The 14,807-nt window shown below is 38.1% G+C and overlaps 1 protein-coding gene across 1 annotated transcript in view; it reads left to right on the top strand.

Moving 5' to 3' along the window:
* Positions 1-14,807, top strand: part of PPP1R1C (protein phosphatase 1 regulatory inhibitor subunit 1C) — a 154,301-nt gene that overhangs the window by 72,268 nt on the left and 67,226 nt on the right. The window contains exon 3 of the mRNA XM_002712322.6: positions 14,315-14,352. Coding sequence (XP_002712368.1) covers positions 14,315-14,352 — 38 coding nt within the window. The remainder of the gene's footprint in view (positions 1-14,314; positions 14,353-14,807) is intronic.

Genomic DNA, 14,807 nt, shown 5'->3' with positions numbered 1-14,807 from the left:
ACTACTTAAAGGAAAGTAGAGGTCAAAATGACATAAAACATATTATTGGGAAGTTTAATAACGATAATTAATAATCACATCATAAGCAATTACTTCAACATACCTTGCCTGAGACATCTGATATTTTAACATTAACATATGAAATTAATGTAAAAATTATGTTTTGTAATCAGTTCTAAGTGACTTTCTGAAAAGAAGATGGATTGTTTTTAGAAACTAGAATTTATTGGAATACGTGTGGCTGTTTGGGATTTCAAACTCCTCCTTACCCCCAAAAAACCAATTCATTCTGTGAATCAACTTATTTTCCTGGAGCAAATGTAGCAAATTTGAATTCCAAGAGACAGAGAAAATTTAGCAAGAACCAAAAGTCACAACTGATAAGATGCTGCTACAGCTCCTTGGTCCCTCTGTAAAGTGGTTGTGTGGCAGAACAAAATATGTTTAAAAGAGAAACTAGGTTCCCAAAATTGAGAATACTAATGGAAAACAGATTTTTTTGAGGTTTCACATGATCTGTATGTTTTTTTTTTTTTTTGCTCTTCTTTTATTGTGCTTGGAAGTGGCAGCAGAAATTATGAAATATAAACAAAAGGTAGTTTGGAAGATTTCTAACCTCAATCACAAGACAATTACTGGTTCAGAGAAATTTTCTCCACAAACTCACATGATCTATTTCGTGCTTTCTTTGTCATTTCCTTCACTGTTTTCACAGATGATTCTTTGTACCTGGCTGCCCCTAAAATGAGCCATTGGGGGATGAGCTGAGAGAGAAAAAGATATTAGGTAATTAGGTTATCTTCCTACTTTAATCAAGTAAAAATGGAAAGCTATAAATAAGATGGAGCCAGACTACAGGGGAGTCAATCGAGGCATGCTAGGGTGGAACTATTTTTTCTGTGTTTGTCTTCCCCCCACATCCTCCTTTTTAGTGCACAGAAATTCATTGCTCCGGTCATTTCAATTTGGGCCCCAGTTTGACTAAATCTAAGTGCTCAGAGGAAGACAGTTGAAACAGTTGCCTGGTGGCCTAACATGAAGCCTGAAATGAAAGGCTTCCAAGAGACCCCAGCAGGTTTTTAGTCAAAGGGTTTATGAGCTCATTTGGGAGATTCTGAGAAGTCATGCAGAGAGGCTACACCATGACTATGTTGGGGATTTTGCATGGTCCGATTACATCTGGCACAACTCAGAAGAAATGCTGAGAATCCCATTCCTCAACTGTATGTAAGAAATCCATGATAGATTTCTCTGGTACTTGAATTGGACTGCTTCTATGCTAGAATCCTGAAACCACAAGGAAATGACAAATGACAAGACGAAGAGCTCAGCTGGGCACAGCAGTTTCTTTCATTTGTATTTGCTTTATTCCTTTTCAGTTCTGAAGCCTCTTGGATCAATGATTGTTCTTAAATTAGCAGACCAAAAGCCCTCTATGGAATTTTCGTCTTTGATTGTCCCCTCCTTATGTTGTTCAACTGTAGGTGATCCAGACAATAATTGTGATTCGCAGGTCTCTGGAAGGAGGTTCTACCTTCAAATTTGTTAAATACAAAAATAGAGAATCTGCTGAAATGTGACAATTTAGATTTCAATGCTGTTTTCAGAGATAAGATGGTAAATTCCTTCTGAGACTGTCGAAGATAGCACCAACCTCCTTGTGATTAAATCTCTCAAAAAGAGGAATATAAATTGTTTGCTCTCTGTTGCTATTCCACTACAGAACAGAATTAATTCGTTTTTTCCTGATAGGGTAGTACTGGAAAAGAATAATTAGAAAAGCTAATGAAAATAGTATGGCATCCTAGTTTGCAACCAAGGTCAGTAACCCCATTTATTAGAAAGAGGGGTAGAATACAAATCTGAAAGATACACACAACATTCTTAATGGTGTTATACTAATAAAGTAACCGCAAACTTTTCTTATCAGAAATATGTCAGGAATTTTATTTCCATTATCATATTCAAAGAGAAATGGGTGTTGTATCATAATTGTAAAATGCCCTGTGGTCCAGAAGTATGCAAGGTTAGCTTCCACTTTGTCTCTGCCTATTCCATTCCCAGAATTTCTCCTTGAGAAATTCTTGAGAAAGTTCTTGAGAAAGTCGAAAAACTGTGTTTAGCTGGTCACCTCTGCATGCAGCCCTAGTAAGAGCGTCACACGAAGACTTATGTGGATGAAAAGAAAAGTCTAGCAACAGTATTTTCAAATGACGAACTACATAAGGAAATTTACAAAGTCAATTTCAATCTAAAGAAAGAAATGTATTTTTATATGATTTAATATTTTACTTCCAGTTTGGAAGGATAATTATACTGACTATAGAATTCTGAATTAATAGATATTTTCTTTCAGAACTATAAATGTTATCCCACTAGCTTCTGTTTTGGCCCATCTTATTACTTTTTTAAGATAATGTTTTTGTTTCTGCTGTTATTTAAAGTTGTGGTTTTTTAACATTTTCTCTTTTGTGTTTGGTCTTCAAACACAGTTTGCAACCTTTGTGTTGATTCTTCAAAAAGAAATTTTACTGTGATATGTTTATGTGTAGTTTTCTTTCTTCTTTTTTAATGGTCTTTTTCTCCTTCTTCCACCCATTCTGTTAGAGATTTGTTAAAGTTCTTACATCAGTCAAATGGTGGTTTTGTTTATTTGCTCTTAAATCTTGGCTGTAATTCTCGTCTTCCTTTCCTTCTAGAACTCCAATTTCCCTTATTTTACACATTTAAGTTTCATCTTAAATGTTTATTTTTTGTTCTCTATTTTTCTTCTTAATTTTATGTGTACTTCACTTTGGATAATTCCACTGACCTTTCTCCCAGTTTGCAAATTTGTTATCTCCTGCTGTATGCAATATGCCTTTAAGATACTCCACTGAGTTCTTAAATTCAAATCTTTGTTGAAGTTCATCAAGTTGCAGCTTTTCATGGATTTTCTTTCTCTGTTCAAATTAAAAGATCCTTTAATCTACTTTGTTTTCCTTTGGTTTTGTTAATATATTAATCATATCCTCTGGCTGCTTAGCTTCAATACCTGAGAAAGTATTGTGAGGCTGCTGAATTATTTTCTTTTAGTTTTCCATCCTATCTTTTTTTTTGCCTAGTAATTTTACTGAAGGTTGGACACTTGTGGTTAAGAAATTTTAGAGGCCTCCCAAACATTTAAATATTCTAAAAACTCTTTAAAGCTTTATGCATTCCTTTGTTAGACATAAAAGATGGGAACTGGTCACTAAATCCAATCATAAACTATGCTAGGGGGAGTCTGGATTTCAGTTTTAACATGACTCAGTTTACCTATATTTGTGTCTGTTATAGGGCTACATTTTGTGTCTGTTGTATTTTTGTAATTCATGTTCAGCTTTTAGGATATTTTCGTGTTATTTGTTTGCTCACCTGTTCAGCTTCAGGAACTCTCAAATATTTTAAGGTGGAGGCAATTGTACGTTGAAGCCCCTCAATTCTTCAGTCTCTAATCTCACACAACTGGCAGAACACCCTCTGGATTCCTCGTTCCCTTGTAGTGGTCCTCTTCCTCGGGCCAAATAAGAATCCTTAGCCTGTCACTCTGAAATCTCTCTAATCTCTGTAGTTGTCTCTCTTCTTGAGGTCTGCATGTCTTTTATGATTTATTTTACTTTTTTAGTTCTGATGAGTGGTAACATTGGCCTGCTGTGAAATGGTCCCTATTACTCCAGGCAAAGCCTCAAAATTTAGTAATAAGAAAAGTGTTCTGTTTTTCTGTTGATATTCCTCATTCTGTGCATGTCCCTGCAGTGTCTGCTGTCTTTTGGTGTCTATCTCTTACAGCATGAGCTCTCACTTGCTTTTTTTTTTTTTTTTGATGGGCAGAGTGGATAGTGAGAGAGAGAGACAGAGAGAAAGGTCTTCCTTTGCCGCTGGTTCACCCTCCAATGGCCGCCGCGGGCGGAGCGCTGCGGCCAGCACATCACGCTAATCCAAAGCCAGGAGCCAGGTGCTTTTCCTGGTCTCCCATGGGGTGCAGGGCCCAAGCACCTGGGCCATCCTCCACTGCACTCCCTGGCCACAGCAGAGGGCTGGCCTGGAAGAGGGGCAACCGGGACAGAATCCGGCACCCCGACCAGGACTAGAACCCCGTGTGCTGGCGCTGCAAGGCGGAGGATTAGCCTAGTGAGCCGCGGAGCCGGCCCTCACTCACTGTCAGTAGGATCCCATTTGCCTGATCCTAATGCTTAATTTCATGAAAGTTGATCTTCACCATCCATTTCCAGCACCATGCTCATTTGTACTGTAGTTTGAAATCCTAATTCTGGTCTTTAGGACTGAATTACCTCCTACCTCCACTGCACCTGCTGACTTAGTCTCAGTCTGAACTTTTGAACACAAAATTGTTTCTTAACAATGCTGGCCCAAGAAACATTTAGCATTTTAAATCATAAATCTTTTTTTTTTAAACTTTTATTTAATGCATATAAATTTCCAAAGTACGACTTATGGATTACAATGGCTTCCCCCCCATACCGTCCCTCCCACCCACAACCCTCCCCTTTCCCACTCCCTCTCCCCTTCCATTCACATCAAGATTCATTTTCGATTATCTTAATATACAGAAGATCAGCTTAGTATACATTAAGTAAGGATTTCAACAGTTTGCTCCCACACAGAAACATAAAGTGAAAAATAATAGATGATTTTTTTAAATGATGATGAAATCAGAGCAGACCTATTGTCATGTTTAATCCCAGTGAGAGTCAAGTTGGGAATTGATAATTTCTTTTTTTTTTTTTTTTTTTTTTTTTTTTTTTACAGAGGATCAGTTTAGTATGCATTAAGTAAGGATTTCAACAGTTTGCACCCCCATAGAAACACAAAGTGAAATATATTGTTTGAGTACTCGTTATAGCATTAAATCTCAATACACAGCACATTAAGGACAGAGATCCTACATGAGGAGTAAGTGCACAGTGACTCCTGTTGTTGGCTTTACCAATTGACACTCCTGTCTATGGCATCAGTAATCTCCCTATGCTCCAGTCATGAGTTTCCAAGGCTATGGAAGCCCTCTGAGTTCTCCGATTCTTATCTTGTTTAGACAAGGTCATAGTCAAAGTGGAGGTTCTCTCCTCCCTTCAGAGAAAGGTACCTCCTTCTTTGAAGACCTGTCCTTTCCACTGGGATCTCACTCACAGAGATCTTTCATTTAGGTGTTTTTTTTTTTTTTTTTTTTTTTTTTTGCCAGAGTGTCTTGGCTTTCCATGCCTGAAATACAAAGAAGTTAAAAACTAGTATCTTTTAATTGATGTTTTTAGACTACTTTTGTTTAGTGTAATTACTGATATGTTAGAGTTTTAGTCTGTGATTTTAGTTTTTGTTTGTTTATACTCTTTGTTTCTGCTTTCTTTTCCCTACTCTATACATTATTTGAATGCTTTTATAATTCTATTTTCATTCATCTTTTAGTGTTTTATTTTACTGAATTTCTTCATGTAATTCTTTGTATAACTTTGTATAGCTGTGATTGTGCTATTAAATATACATAACTGCCGGCGCTGCGGCTCACTAGGCTAATCCTCCGCCTGTGGCACTGCCACCCTGGATTCTAGTCCCGGTCGTGGCACTGGATTCTGTCCTGGTTGCTCCTCTACCAGTCCAGCTCTCTGCTATGGCCTGGGAGTGCAGTGGAGGATGGCCCAAGTCCTTGGGTCCTGCACCCGCATGGGAGACCAGGAGAAGCACCTGGCTCCTGGCTTCGGATCAGTGTGGTGCGCAGGCCGAAGCATGCCGGCCACAGAGGCCATTGGGGGGTGAACCAACGGCAAAGGAAGACCTTTCTCTCTGTCTCTCTCTCTCACTCTGCCTGTCAAATACACACACACACACACACACACACATAACTTACTACAGTCTTCTGGTACCAGCATTTTACCATTTCACATAAACTGTAGAAAGTTTATTTCCCTTTACCTTCTTATTTACATGATTTTTAAAAACGATTTATTTATTTTTTTGAAAGACAGAGTTATACAGAGAGAATGAGAGGCAGAGAGAGAGGTCTTCCATCCACTGGTTCACTCCCCAATTGACTGCAATGGCTGGAGCTGTGCAGATCTGAAGCCAAGAGCCAGGAGCTTTTTTCTGGGTCTCCCATGTGGGTGCAGGGGCCCAAGGTCTTGGGCCATCTTCTACTGCTTTCTCAGGCCACAGCAGAGAGCTGGACCGGAAGAGGAGCAGCCGGGACTCAAACTGGCGCCCATATGGGATGCTGGCACTGCAGGTCGCGGCATTACCCGCTACACCACAGCTCAGGACCCTACATGATTGTTTTAAATACTTCCTCCATGTAAATTGAGAAGTGAGTCAGACAGTATTATAATTTTTTGTACTCACAATAAAATTATATAGAAAAGATGAAAGTTAAAGTCTGTGATATTACTCATATATTTGTTCTTTTCATCATTCTCTTCCTTCCTGATATTGCAAGAATCCTTTTTTAAGTTATTTGCCTCTGGATAGATAGGTGTGTTTTTTTTTTTTTTTTAACTATTCTTTTAAGGTTGGTGTGTTGCAGATTCTCTGTTTTCCTATTCCTTTGTTTCTCCTTCGTTTCATGAGTATTTTTTCAATGGATACGGGATTCTTGAGTGACAGCTCTTTTTGTTCAGCAGCTCATGTGCAATTTCCTTCTGGCCTCACGAATTTTGATCAGAGGCTGCTATTTTACAATCCCTTTTTCCTGTTGGTAAGGTGTTATTTCTCTCCTGATGGCTCCTTACACTGCAATCCCATTTGGATTCCTCCAACAGAGTTGAGGAGAGGGGCATCATTTCATTTTTGCTGAGTAGGGATAGACGTCAAGGTTCCCATTTGACCTAATGTCAGCAGGAGCATCATCGCCTCGAGGGCTCTCAGGTGTTGTCTAAGGCAGTTCCCCAGCAGAGGGAGGGGTGTCGCCGCGCAGCTAGGTGAACACAGACATCTAGATTCCCCATTCAGACTTTGCTGACAGGAGTGGCAGTGGCCATCCCCCCCGCCCGCACACACCTCCATAGTGAGTTGAACAGTTATTGCTAAACTTTTTCTGTAGTACTCTCCCGCTGCTCTTCTGATCCTTTCGCTGGAGAGGATAGGCTTTCTTGGGAGGTTTTAGACTTTGTGTTTTTTATTTTTGTCTGTTCCCATTAGCATTTTTAGATTGTAGGCTTCTCTAGCATCTAGTCCAGGATATATGAGTCAAAAAGAAAACCCAAGAACTCACTGTTTGAGTCCCCAAGTCCATGCTGGTCTGACTTCTCTCTGCACATATTTGCCTTCATCCATTTTTGACAGCTAAAACAAAACACGTAAGGCTGGGCAATTTGTAAAGAGAAAAAGTCTATTTTGGTTCACGGTCTGAGGACCCCAAGAACATTCCATTAGCATCAGCTCAGCTCCTGGTAAGGGTCTCATGCTACATCAGTTCATAGTCAAAAAGCAGAAGGGAAGCAGGCTCATACAGGGAGAAGACAGAGGTTGATCTGCTTTGGAACAGCCCAGAGTTTTGGTACCTAATCTGGTCCTGAGAACCTTAAATTACTCCCATGAGTAATTTAAACATTTATTTACTTATTATTTGAAAGTCAGAGAAACAGAGTGGGGGGGGGAGGGAGAGAGAGAGAGAAAGGGAGAGAGAGAGAGAATCTTCCATCTGCTGCTTCACTCCCCAGATGGCTGCAATGGCCAAGACAGGGCCAGGCTGAAGCCAGGAACCAGGAGTTTCTACAAGGTCTCCCACATGGGTGGCAGGGGCCCAAATATTTGGGCCATCTTCCTCTGCTTTCCCCAGGTCATTAGCAGGGAGTTTGATCAGAAGTGGAGCAGCCAGGGCTTAAATTGGTACCCATATGGGATTCCAGTGTTGTAGATGGTAGTTTTACAAGCTATACCACAACACTGGCTTCCTAATCCACCCTTGGGAGAACTAACCCAGTTTCTTAAGGAAGACACTAATCTAGTAATGCCTACTTTTGAGGTTCAAATCATATCCAAGTCCTTATATAATGAGATAGCTATAGCTATAGTAAGGATATGTAGGGAGATATATCCATATCTGTATCTATCTATCTTAAGGTTTTTAGCTATACTTAGCTCAGACTAGAGTTTTTCACCCTTTTTTGAGGTTTTTATTTACATGACTATAATTTTATATTTCTGATTGCTTCTTTTTGTATCTGTTGTTTCACTTTAACCTATTTCTGTTATAATATTTCCTACTTTTTAAAAATGCATTTAACTTTCTTTGTGTCTTTGTTACAAATAAATGCATTTTAAAGACATTTTCAAATTGCTGTGAAGTTTTCACTTCATCTGAAGGAAATTTGTCTTCCACTTGATTTTGGGGTGTTACTCTTAAATTTCCCTTTTCTCCTGTTTTGAAATTTCAGTTTCAATTCTTCATGAGTGACCACTTTCTCCCTTTGTTCTCACCATTCCTTTGTAATGTTTTTAAGATTTTTTTCGTTCAAGCCCCTATAGTCCTTTACTCTAGGAAGAGGTCTTAATTGGGTCTCAAGGACTCCTATCCTACCGTGATGGTAAAAAATAAAGCAGGGGCTGTCATGGAGGCAGTTCATGGTGGCTGGTCCCAAGTCATCTGCTTTCTCCTGGCTCTCTGGGTACAGAGAGAAGTGCTCTTAACACAGACGAGAGAGCCCTGCTTCTGGTTCCAGGCAGCAGGCAGTAAGCCCGACTTTTCTTTCCTCTTCATGAAGTTAGTCCCTTTACCAAGTTGTCGTGGCCTGCTTCTGGATCTGTAGACTAAGGCCCAGGGTTACTTCTCTGCTTGTAACAGTTTGCCTTTTCATCTTTATGGTCCTTAGAGATGTTTCACTAACTTTTGATTGTGGCTTTTTCTTTTGAGTCATCTCTTTTTATATTTCATCTGTCATTGCTATGGCTTTTGGGCCTAGGAGTCTTCAAAGCATGAACTTGGAACACTGTTTTCATTGGAAGTCCTCCAATTTCCTCTAAACTGACATTCCACCTCTCATTTCAAAATAACTGCCTAAAATAAAGACTCAAGTGACCCTCTGCTATCTCATTTCATCAAAATTCTGTATCTTTGAGGTTTATTCCAAGAAATCAATGTCTATATATGGGCAAGTGCTCTCCTGCAGCCAATATCCCAAATAAATTTTGACATTTATAGTAATTGCCTGAGACTGATTTCTAGAAAAGAATACATTAAATTTGACTAACACTTATTTATAATTTCCTTTATACACACACACATATACTCACATATAAGATTTGATCCAGAAATCTTCTAGAAAAACAGCACAGCAAACTTTTTTCCTTCTATAATTCCCATTTGAACCAATTAGGTAATATTTATTAGAATCTGAGAACTCTAGCAATGTCTTGGGCCTAGTAAAGTGGTTTTAAAATAGAAGTCATAATTTCTGCCTTAAAAAGTTTTCAAATCAAATACTTATTTGTTAAAAAAGTATTTAGCAGCTACTATGAGCAAGTACTTGCCATACTATTGTATTTTGTACAATAGATAAGCAGCAAACAGATGGACTTGTTTTATGAAACACTCACATTATGATATATTTATGTGACAAGCTGTTATTGTGTGCCAAGGATGCCACTGTGCTACATCTGTAAGATAATCGGGCATGGAGGCTAATACGATTCCTTTCAGGTCGTCTGGGGAGGTAAGATGCTGATGATCACATTACAATACTATTAGCACTATTAGACATGCTGAGACACAGATACAGGTGCTATTGTGTGTGTGTGGCTGGGAGAGGTGGGGAGGGGGCCATGGCTTCCAGTTGGAACTGGGGAGGCAGGGTTGGGAGATGCCATTTGCACAAAATCCTGAAAGATGGTAGTGTCAGGCATGAAGGAAGGAAGTTCAGGATATGAAGAACAATCACACAGAAGCACCATGCTGGGAATACTATTTTCTATTATACTTTGTTCCATCTCTTCTCCCCTTCAATCAGCAAATAAATCCAAGTGAAGGGCTCTTATTATCACTGGACATGTAATTTTTCTATTAACACATCTCTGCTAGTATCAGCATTCAACAATTTCAACTCAATTTTTTATTTTTTACTAAGTTTATTCCTACTTTTTCCTCTATGTTTTTAATTGGCTATGCATAGCATTTCTTAAAATGATATTTTCATGGCTTTCTTTCTCACTATTTCACTTACTTTCATTTTTAATAAGATTAAGTATTTCATTTGCTTGGATTGGGGAGTATGGACTGCATTCCTGGCTTCTGGCTTTAGCCACAGCCCAACTCATGGCCCTTCTAGGCATTTGGAGAATGAATCAATTGGTTGGAGCTCTCTCTCTGCCTCTCAAATAAATTTTCAAAAAATTAAAAATAGACAATATTTTAAAAGAGAGTTTTGGATTTAAAAAAAAAGAAGAAAGGAAAATAAGGACATAGAACACATTGAGGGACCTGCATTGTGGCATAGCAGGTAAAGCTGCAGCCTGTGACACTGACTTCCCATATGGGCAATGGTTCAAGTCCTTGCTACTCCACTCCCAATCCAGCTCCCTGCTAATGTGCATAGGAAAGCAGGGAAAGATGGCCCAATTGCTTGGGCCTCTGCCACCCATGTAGAAAATCTGGATGAAGGTCCTAGCTCCTGGCTTGAGCTTGGCACATCCCTGGCCATTGCAGCCATTTGGGAATGAACCAGCATCTGGAATCTCTCTCATTCTTGCTCTCTCTGTCTTTCTCTCTGTGTAACTCTATTTATTTCAAATAAATCAAAATAAATCTTAAATTTAAAAAAAAAACACACTAAGACCCGAAATTCTCTTATTTACACATAATATCTCTGTTATGGACATATTACACTAGTTAAAATATTACATTATGATAATTAATTATCAAATATTGATATATCTTTACTAATTGAAGTCCGTATTTAATTCAAACTTCATTAGTTCTATCTGATGCCACTTTTGTGGACTAGGATCCCATCTAGAATACCCTATTACATGTAGTTAACAAGTCTCCTTAGATTCCTCTTGGCTATGACAGTTCCCCAGACTTCTCTCTTTTTTTTTTTTTAAGAAAATATTTTATTTATTTATTTGAGAGGTAGAGCTACATACAGAGAGAGGGAGAGACAGAGAGAAACATCTTCCATCCTCTGGTTCACTCCACAAAAGGCCACAATGGCCAGTGCTGGGACAGTCTGAAGTCAGGAGCCAGGAGCTTTTTCTGGGTCTCCCATGCAGGTGCAGGGGCCCAAGCACTAGGGTCATCTTCCCAGACCATAGGCAGAGAGCTGGATCAGAAGAGGAGCAGCCAGGACATGTAGTGGGCAGAGGCATCGCCTACTATGCCACAGCGCCAGCCCCAAGATGACGAGACCAAGGCCACTTCAGCTGGCTGATAAGGTCACAGCAGAAGGTCTGTCTCAGCAAGGCATGAGAAGGACAGCTGCAGTCCTCTTGGTGGTTTTAGGTTTGATGGGAACTACAAGCTGGAGCTTCCTGGTGGTCCTGCTAATGATTGCTGTATTCCTAATTTTATAGAAGAGCACTTAGTCTCATAACCTCCAAAATGTCCATTGCCTTGTAGAATTTTAATCAAGCAGAATGTTAGTGTAGAAGAAAGGGTTAATGCCTTATGCAATGTTGAGCTGTTTGTAGAAAAGAAAAGAATTAAAAGGCAACATGCTCTCTGGTATATACTTCCCACTAGAATAAAGATAGATGTTAATAAAGCTTTAATTCACTATATGCTACAAATACTACAATGGTTAGGATGCCAAAACTGTAAAATAGATCTAAGTAAACCTTTAAATAAGTGCAATAAAGAAATTAAAGAATTACAGAAAAAATTGCAAAGAGGGGATACATTTTAAAAAGGCTCTGCTTTGAACTTGGGGCTTCTAGTAAAGATTAGATTAGGAAGGTACTATTCTAGCAAATGCTTAGAATATACTAGAACATTTTATACCTATCTTCATACTCAAATTCCTTCAATGTAATGACTTGTACATTTTTTTCTCCTAAATTAAGGAATTCATTTGCTCAAATCAAATGGACTTTCAGAGAGGAAAAATATAGATAAGATAAATCTGGGGCAGGTAAACAGAAAATTTGCTGGTTTTGATCATGAATACTCAGCTAACAAACTTTTCATCAGTTAGCATTACTTTGCTGCTCCAAAATAGTATTTTTTCTGTTTTAGTGAGTAAGCTGAACAATTTCTAGATGGGCATCTGCTATAAGAATCCATGAGGTTATAGTATTTCTGAATGCTACTCTGGCTGGCCATGGGCCATAATTTGAGATCCTGAAGAGAACATGCAGACACTATCATTATCTGTTTTGTTGTTGTTGTTGTTGTGTTTTTTTTTTCTTTTGAAAAGTACAGATGATGTTTGCAAATGTTTTTTTTGGGGGGGGGTCTTTTTTGTCACAGATTATTTGGTATAACCTATAGAAAATACTGGGTTTCTGCTGTCCAAGTGTGTTTGTGCCCTCCAAAAATGTAATGTAGTGTAATGTGTGTGTGTGTATGTGTGTGTGTATGTGTGTGTATGTGAAGTGCTTGGGGGACAGAGAAGAGTAAGCTCCCTCCACAACTTAGTAGCAATCTATTAAGGAAAATATAAATGTGTTCAAAATCATAGGATCTTAAGAAAATTGTCACCTTTTCTGTTACTGCTTTGTATATTTTTGTGAATCACTTTGTCTTGAGTCATTTAACTTTCACTTTTCAATTTCAAGAATACAGAATTGAATTTTCTCAATCCTTTTTCATGATACAGATATTTTATTTATTTACCAAAAAAGGAACCTCATTGATATTTAATAATCCAATGGATCACAACATATGTGCTATTACATATTTGATGAAATATTTGTGACTAATGATTTTTCATTGATAGAACTATTCAATTTGATTTATTTACAGCTGCCCGCTACCTTCAGTGATTTCATAAGTATATTGTAATTACTATCCTAAACCAAAAGTTTCCTGTCTCTTTTCTATTACATAAAGTAGTTAAATTTATTATATGTTTTTCTATGACCTCTTTAAGGTTCCATAACTAATATTTCATATTAGAATAAACAATAATTATATAGTTTCCTTCTAGCTGTTTGACAATTTGGTCTTTTACTATATGAAATATCAACTTCATCCATGGTTGGATTTATATAGAATTTTTTCTGCATTTTATACACACACACACACACACACACACACATGCATATACATATAAATGTGTGTCTATCCACAAGCTTATATACATTCTTCTCTTTATTGCAAAATAAGAACAAACAGTATATAGATAGGTACAAAACATGAAGTGTTATTCAGTGACCCAGAGATAACTACAGTTAACATATTGGTAACCTATGCATATATATGCATCTCTCTAGCTATATGTAGTTATTATTCACAAAATAAAAATGCCACACATGTAATTTTGAAATATTTTTCACTTATATAGTGTATGTTTTCATTTCAATCTCTATATATCTATGTCATTATCTTCAAGTAGCTATTCATTGATGAAGTCCTCATTCAATTTTTGTCCCAATGTATTAGCTCTTTAGCCTTAGAACTAGCATAAAGGGTCAGAGAAAGATGCCTGGGTCAAGAAGCTCAGAGTTAGAATCCATGCAATGTGGGTGAAGCGGTAGGAAAAAGCCCCGCCCAGAATGTCCTCCCTCTGTGGAAGGGACCGATGTGAGCTCTTCTTCCTCTAACCCACCCTTCCTCACAACTGTTTTGTCCACAGACTGTATAGGTTGCTTCAGCATTGTCCTAAGAAATACTTAATTGACTAATTGGTTCTTTTGAGGAGGATATGAAAGAAAGTGTGCCAGCTTCCTTAGAGTTGTGTGACTTAGGCTGAGTGGGAAAGGAAATTTCTTCTGGTTAGTGACAACACTCAGAGGGAATTTTCCAGAGGCTACAGTGAATCCACAGTGGCAGCAGCAGCAAAACCAAGGAGAAAAGCATGTCGCTGATGTTTTCAAGTTGTGAGGTTGATGTCACCAATGGTTGTCCCAAGAGTCATTTCCTAGGTCCCCTTTCTGAATTCCTGGAAGGTAGGTAATATCTGGGCTGTTAACAGGAATGCTTCTTAAAATTATTATTATTTTTTACACCTTGAGAAAAAGGTTGTCTCAGAATGAAATCATTACCATTATTGATCTCCCCTTTGCAGCTCTGAGCCATAGTTGCTATGTAAGAAATGGAGTTATTAAACCATTTTGATATGTGTTGCTGAAAGTGTTAATATGTGTATTTCAAAGAAGAAATTAAAATTCTAATAAATTATACCTTTTGTTGCAGAAATAGATGACAAGAGAGCGACTAACACTCAAGGAGAAGTAAGTTTGCTTATATTTTACATAATTTTTGTTTATGTATTCAAATCAATTAAACTATCTTAATTTGATGCAATAAAATGCAATATGAATATAACTATGGTGAAAATTATTTACTTATGCTTCTTTTTCTGACTGAAGAAACAATAAAACGGTGACATTAAAAGCTATGCCCCTTGGTTACCTTGATTCTCTACCTGTAAATGCTTTCCCTTGCAGAAATTCTAATAACACACAATGGCAAGGTATGATAGTGACAATTTCCATTTAGTGAAGGATTGTGTGTGAGAACTACAATCTAGGGCTAGGCAATGTTGGAATCGTGAAGCAAGGAGATGGTGGGCATAGGGGCAAACATCTTTTAATGGGTCTTCTGGTGTGAGTGAAAGTGGACCCCAAGTCCAAGTCTGGGGAGGCTGAAGTCCTCTAAAGCCTGGATGACAAGATCCAGGAGATCC

This window comes from Oryctolagus cuniculus, chromosome 3 (assembly GCF_051225735.1).
Source record: "Oryctolagus cuniculus isolate XC-2025 breed Fujian yellow rabbit chromosome 3, ASM5122573v1, whole genome shotgun sequence".
Taxonomy (NCBI): domain Eukaryota; kingdom Metazoa; phylum Chordata; class Mammalia; order Lagomorpha; family Leporidae; genus Oryctolagus; species Oryctolagus cuniculus.
The sequence above is the reverse complement of the archived record's forward strand: the minus strand, read 5'-3'. Positions and strand labels throughout refer to the sequence as shown.